At 40.4% G+C, this 7,500-nt stretch overlaps 1 protein-coding gene across 3 annotated transcripts in view; it reads left to right on the top strand.

The window, feature by feature from the left end:
• The window catches only part of LOC135221911 (uncharacterized), a 131,131-nt gene that overhangs the window by 89,905 nt on the left and 33,726 nt on the right, over positions 1 to 7,500 (top strand). For 2 of the 3 annotated variants that reach the window (XM_064259924.1, XM_064259925.1), the window contains one exon: positions 2,039 to 2,262. In XM_064259924.1, coding sequence (XP_064115994.1) covers positions 2,039 to 2,262 — 224 coding nt within the window. Of the gene's footprint in view, positions 1 to 1,374; positions 1,691 to 2,038; positions 2,263 to 7,500 lie in introns of those variants that run through there. The other variant, XM_064259926.1, reaches the window with a different exon arrangement.

The following is a 7,500-nucleotide window of genomic DNA, read 5'->3' as shown; positions in this document are numbered from 1 at the left end:
CTATATTTCTGTTTAATTAATTTGTTTCCACTTATAACCGAGAATAGATGAACGTGTTTAATTTGTGCCCTTTTTTATTTGATCCTTGTTGTTAGTATGAGTAGTACCGAGTGTGAGTATTAATTACGAAGACCACTTTACGCTAAGTTAGGAATATGATGTTTACAACTTACATATGTGTGGGGTTAAAATCTTGCACGCGTCCCGAGTAAGCTAGAGGTCGGATCACGCCTTGTTTTCATTAAAACACCCTCATTGCAACCACACAATAAACAGCTTGATGTCATCTAAAGATTTAAAGTTAGATAAGTAAACAACACGGTGAAAATGGAGAATGGTTTTTACAGCAGGTTACTGAAGACATCAGTCGCAGAAGGCCAAGTGTAAGAAAGGAAACTTGATTGGCTCCGTTAACTAGAATTCAGACGAAAATAGCAGAGACGGCAGAAGGCCTACTGCTGGTATATTTGCAATTCTGCTGAAACCACGCGCCATAATGACATTCCCAGGGTAAATTTAACTATCAGCCAAGAAGCGCTTAACTCATCTGCGAACCGAAATGAGCACTTCGCCCTCAAACATTCTTCTCGAAAACAGATTTCACAATAAAACTCTGAAACATCCCAAGGTAATTTTATATATAAAAAACACAAATACCGGTAAAGTTACAAATGGAAGATAAAAATAGTAACACCTGTATTATTCACCTCACCTACGACGTTCGTAGTTTTAACAAAATCAATGATTCGGCATAAAGCTCATCATAACAATGGCGATAAAACCTCACTTGACTACGATAAGAAAGACCAGAACCTAACGAAAAGACGATCGACAGTTACTGTCGTCGTCATAAAAATCGAAAGGCTGAAAGAGCAAGATTTGTCCTTCGGGAACTTCTTCAAACCAGCACCGCACGACTGCAGTCAGATGCATATTTTGTCTGCTTTCTCCACTTGAAGGTTTTAGTAGGGCGGCAAAAAGGCCAACGAATGTCCGCGGGTTCTAAATCATTTTGTTTAAACTTAAATATAGCGAGATACTTGAGAGAATCCAAGAATATCTTGGGCATTCCTCCTCCTCTCTCTCTCTCTCTCTCTCTCTCTCTCTCTCTCTCTCTCTCTCACTAATAGAATTTATTAGCACCAAAAGAATTTATCATGTTAATATAAACTAAATGACCTAAAAATTTCGTCCTTAACACCAGATCATCACGACAGTCGCTGCCAATGGCTAACACATAAGAACACGATCCTACAGAGACAGGGGTATCCTTATCCCGCATATTTTCTTTCCTTTTTTCCTCTTGAGCGAGGGTAGATATTCGTTACGTCAGGACTTGGCGCGTCAGGAGGAGGAGGAGGAGCATGTTGGGTAGCTTTTGTGTTGATTCTTGCTTTGATCCATGACTTAGTTGGTGTAGGTGTTTTCGGAGGCCGGGACCCCTCTCCTTACCTGAACATGCGACCTTCGTCTCTGCCCAGCAGTGTATTATCGTCCCCAGCGGGAGTAACAACACCAGCTTGCCTCAACACCAGGGTGTCAAAGAGAGACAAGAAAGATAGAGAGAGAGAAAAAGAGGGAAAATTGAGACGTTAGCAGAGGAGCGGAGAGAGGAAAAGGTGTTTTGTATTGAAAGACGCTGTGCGGCGGACCTGATGCGAGGGATTCAAGATGGCGCCAAGCAAACGCAGTAATGATAATCATGATGATGATCGTATTACCGATGATTGATCCCGGATAACATGTCCTCTTTGAATGACTCACGATGCATCCCAACCCTTTGCAATAAGTGTGGTTGTGTCAAAAAAATATTTTTGGGACACGAATTTTAAATTTTGTCATTTTGAAAGTCCAATTTTGTCCTCAAAATGTGTCACAAGAGTAAAAAGCCTCGGTTCCATGTGAGTATTTTTGGTGTGCAGTGAGTGTCCGAAATATTGTTGTGGTGTTTTCCACTGTTTCTCTTCCGAGGAGGTCCTCGTGACCGGTTCCACAAGCGACCTGTGATGATGACCTGGTTTCCCTTTCCCTCTCTCAGGTCACGGCCAGGGTTGCACTTGCGAAGTGTGCTCGTCGGAGTTCCCCCTTCGCACTCACCTCCTCCTCGACATGTCCTACTCGAGGCTGAGTCAAGACCAGAACAAGTCGTCCTCCACATCAAGGTTTAGCTTTTTCAGTCGAAAGAAGCCGTCGGGACCTTCTCCTGCGGCTGCCGCTGCGGCGTTGGCATTGGCACAAGAACAAAGACTCGCTGCTGCCAGAGTGAGTATATACCTACAGGCGGCACTGGCACTCTCCACCGGGAGTGCCGTGTCCCTCTTCCTTCCCACTGATTCCTATGAGCAATGAATGGCAATAAGAGGCAATCAGTCATTACGTGTGTGTGTGTGTGTGTGTGTGTGTGTGTGTGTGTCGTGCTGCGTGCTTGTGCATGAGCCTCATCTCAATAAGCTTTATGAAAAAGGAATGACCGTCAATGGAGATTTATAATCATTCAGCATGTGTGTGTGTGTGTATGTGTGTGTGTGTGCTTGAGCTCTGCAGAACTCATGCGATAAGTGTTTTTTTGGGTAAGTGACATTGTCAACCTTCTGCAGTTATGGATTCTAGGATTTCAGGCTGATAATTTATCAGGCTACGTCAAACTGTCTCGGGACTTCAAAGGAGCCATAATAGTCCCTGTCATTAAAGAGTTTCTCCCTCTCAGATACTTCATAAGGAACACTTAAAAACGATTAATATTCGAAAAGATGAGAGGAGAGAGCATGCCAACGCATCCCAGAAGGCTGAATGCTTGATGATGAGAACGTTTTGCTGGTGAGGGTTTTTTTTTTTTTTTGCTCGCTACGCTGACATTTGCCAGCTGTGAGAGAGGGGGAGAGAATGATTGCGGATGCTGACGAATGGTCCTTGGTAAAGACCCTTTAGATGTAATTCCTTTCGGAGGTTATTAAAGAATTATTCATTAACAACAGTAAATCCCACTGACATGAATTATTCTATCATTGATAAAACTAGCGCTTTTTCTTTAATTAGACAGCGGGTCATTTTTGTACGATGTGCGAGCGCCCACATGATTATAACAGCCACCATAAAAGCTTTCTTATGCATGGCATAATATCTTTATTGGCACGTACGAGCGTCCATGTCTACAGTTTCTCAGAGAATATATTGAGAGAATCTACACCCATGATCTTCCTTAGATAGTGACGCCCCACGCCCCCCTCGCCACAGAGGGTTTTAACCCGGTATATGTCCATCTTTGCGGCGTGTTGAGTACAAGCACGTTGGGGATAAGAGTAAAAACATAAACAAGAGACTGTAAATATCATAAAAATAATAACCCCAAGAAATATTAGTCCTAGATAACGACCCTCAATAGCTATCTACGATCTTACATCTGTAGTGAGAGACGTTCTTTCACGGCGATGAACTTTTGTTTTCTCTGGGTTTGCTTCATGTTTTCTAAACCGAAAACATATACTTCTCAGGAGCAAATTCCAGTACTTTCAATGGAATTTGGCAACTCAGCCACCGGATCATTTCCTACAAAGAAGTGGTCAACCAATGCGAGAAGATAATTAATCATGCGTTCAATGATTAACCATAAAATATTAGGCACTGGCCAAGTTGGTTTTTTAGAAGGTTTTTCATATATAAATAAGAGCATGAGAGACGTGAAAATATAATAAAGCGATCAAAACTTTGAAAACCTGAACGTCACAAGACGCAATTGTTAATAGGAAACCACAAGAAGATCGTATCAATTGCCGAGTAACAGAACACAGCAGGAAAATCTTAACTTTTAAGACCGGATGCAATAGAAAGCCCCACTCACAGACCATTACTATATTTTTTGTACCAATGCACACTTTTGGGGAAATGGATAATTAAAAATGAAAATACAAAACAAAATTAAATTGCATAACCAAACCTCAAAGTATTCCCTCCGTATGCTTGAATCTCCACCTAGATTCCTAGACCATAGTCAGAGAGAGTGGGGAAGCCTTAAGTAGGACACACGCTGCCGAAAAACCTCTAGTGACTTCATAACATCAAGACATGGGAACAAAATAGATTAAAGGATTGAGGCCAAAGGCCAAGCACCGGGACCTATGAGGCCATTCAGCGTTGAAATGAAAACAGACTATAAAAAGTTTTGGGAGGTGTAACAGGAGGAAAACCTCGCAGTTGCACTATGAATGAATTGTTAGGAAAGGGTGGAAAGGATGATGGAAGAAAGAGAATATGATTGGAGGTACTGTAAAAGGGTTGTAGCTAGGGGCCGAAGAAACGCTGCAAAGAACCTTAAGTAATTCCTACAGTGCACCGCATGAGGTACAGTGACAGCACTAACTCCTTACAGAAACAAGGGAAGCACCTACAATTCCAATTATTCACTGAAGACGCCTTTGATGAATTATTGTTCTTAAGGCAAAATAATTTCCCATCACGGTGCATTTCTTCAGTTGAGTGCGACGGGTATCTACCAAAACACTCGCTTTTTATCCATTAACACCGGGCAAAATGCCTTTTAAAAAGTCAGGTAGTACTTTATTTCAGCTGCTTGCTCATGTGAGTATCATCCGACACTGCAATGGGGTTCTGACCTATAACCGGAGGCAGATTTTGACTTCTATTCGGCCATTAGAAATGAGGTCCAGAGGTGGGGATTCGCGTTCAGTGTGCCCCAGCCGGGTCAGTGTAGACAGTAATTTAGGTACGTTGAAGCGTCCATTCGACCTGCAGCTGTACACGATACCCTTTCTGTCTTGTTACCCTTATCATCACTGGCCGCTGTGTAAGGACACAGACTGCAACTGCCCTTAGTAAAACCTGCGGAGCAGTACGTTGCGTCCTTGGGATGGGGACTAGACATCTGACCCTAATGTATATTATAGTAATTGAAAACTTGAGATGCGACATACGATACAAGAATTTGTAATTAAAAACGTTAGTACTTGGAAATTTAGATTATTCTCTGGTCACGTTAGAAAAACCTACCTCTGTTACTGAACAATTTTGTAGAAAGAATTCTATACAAGTATCACAGAGTACTGTGTTGTCTTTTGTCTAAAGAAAGACCGTCGCTGAATACACGGGGTCAAGGGCAGTGTCAAAGTATCGACTACCTCTGCGAATCTAAGACATTATTTTCACCATTTGCATATAATATGTTCTTGATAAAAGTGATCCTTGCAAATGATGAAGTTCAACAGAAAAAAAAACACATGTATCCAGAGTCGAATATACTATGGAAGCTGTATAGGATTATTCGGCTGAATGATACTTGTAGAAGTGTTCCAAAATTGACAAATACGGACCTGTATGTGCTATACAAAAAGACTTGACCGCTAAGTGTCTTACGAGCACAAGTCGATGTTGTCACCAATAGATATTAAAACAGATAGATAAGACATATGTAGCAGTAGGCTTCATTTCGCATCAGTGACCCATAATAATTCACAGAAGGTAAAACAAGTCATCATAAAATGGCGTATGATAATACAGAACTATAGTTTATATCCTGATATATACTTAGAAGTAAACAGTCAATCTACCTTGGGCTCTCCACAACCTGGTCATTAGTTTTAGTTTTAATAGAGAATTCCACAAAGGGATTAGCCCTATATTGCTTTTATCGTCATCACCACCAAAGACTGGATTACTGCCCTGAGTGCAGCATTGGTACGAAAACCTCTGCATTGCCAGTTGACACCTCTTAAGGTGGAAAGGCAAATGGAGGAAAATTATATTTACGTATCAGGTATATACATGATTATATATATAATATATATAATATATATATATCCTATAATAATAATTATATAAATATATATATCCCTCTATACATTATATAATAATATCTATCTATATATATATATACTCTCTATACATATATATACATATACGTATATATCCGAGTGTGTTTCACTGCTCATAAGCAAAGCGATAAAAGGTAAAACTCACAGCCTATAAAATAGTGCTTATGAAATAACAATTCACATGGATTTATATACATGAATCTTTCAGTATCTTCAATAGCAGCATTTGAATGCAAGGGAAACCTCAAACAATTAACAGGTTTACGGCAGAGGCAAACATCGGAAAAATTCAAGTCTTCCGGACCAACATCAGTGCAATTGTTTTCTAGTTTTCTTATGAGTGACAGATATTCGCAGCTTACTTATATAGTTAGGTTATGTAGTTGTACACGCCATTATTAATTACAATAATCTTTGGGACTCAGACTTACAACGCGGCCTTAATAAACAACTGAAGCTTTTTCAATATTAATAAGGGCATGAGAAGTGTGGGAGAAGGTCATTGGCCATCTTGTCCTGCAAGAGAGAAATAATGATTGATGTCTTACCTTCCTCCCATTTTTATTATGACCATTCTCTTATAAGTTATATCAGTTTAAGAAGAGCATTGGGAGTACTATTATGATATTAATACGGAGAGAGATGATCGCCATTAACTAACTCGCTTCCTTCCTGATTGGTTCCAGATATAAATTATTCGGTGTTGTACATACTCCTGTTCGTGTAACGCCCGGTTACAACAGTTAACCATTCCTATAAGTTTTATTGCCCATGGAAAGATCAGTTGTTAATAACTACCAATGAATTGTTCGCGGAATTAGCGCAGCATCAATCACAACGACATAAATGACACTAAAGTATTTTTTGTTATATATATGTACACCGAGCGAACGTAGGTCTAATCACAAGCCAAGAATTCAAATCTGGAAGAAGTGATCATACATTTACAAAGAAGTAACATATAACTCTGACTAGCGTAAATAACTCTGAACCTTTGTCAAAGTCCAAGGTAGATATTAGAAAACATGCGAAAAATAAAATGAAAAGTAAATATTGAAAAAATAATCAATTTAAGATTCTGTCGAGGGCTTGCACTCCTCGGCAGCTGGCAATACTGAGCCTCTTTGTATAAAACAGGTAGTTCCGAAGTTAGACAATGCCTCCATGAGTTCACCCTGGGCTTGGACAAAGGTGGGTACATACCGGGTTAATACCCTGCACCATAATACCGGCCCCCCCCAAAAAAAAAAAATAATAATAAAATAAAATAAAAATAGATAAACTAAGACTCGTATCGGCTAATCTGAATGTTGGAATGGACAATGAAAGTTGTCACTGAAAAAAGCAGAGTGAGTCCCGTGAGATTTGAAGCTGAAGGCCAAAGCGTTGAGGAGTTCCCAACAACATGATAACTGTGCCAAATCAGCGCGAGTAGGCCTACAAGGACGGCGCTGATATAGTTATATGCGTCAGCAACTCCATCAGAAGTTTGTGCGGATTAAAGGCACAGCTGACTTCAAAGGAGATTCCTTACAAGTGACGACGGGGGCGTCTATCTCTGCGACAAAGACCTTGAAATTAAGTATAGGCACCTGAGAAGGAAGGTAGTCTATTTGACTAGCTACTCGAGGGAGCCATAAGACCGGCAAAACGCTCACGTTGTCTTGAAGATCAC

Source organism: Macrobrachium nipponense, chromosome 3 (genome assembly GCF_015104395.2).
Source record: "Macrobrachium nipponense isolate FS-2020 chromosome 3, ASM1510439v2, whole genome shotgun sequence".
NCBI classification, from domain to species: domain Eukaryota; kingdom Metazoa; phylum Arthropoda; class Malacostraca; order Decapoda; family Palaemonidae; genus Macrobrachium; species Macrobrachium nipponense.
Note: the sequence above shows the minus strand (reverse complement) of the source record. Positions and strands in the feature narration are given on the sequence as shown.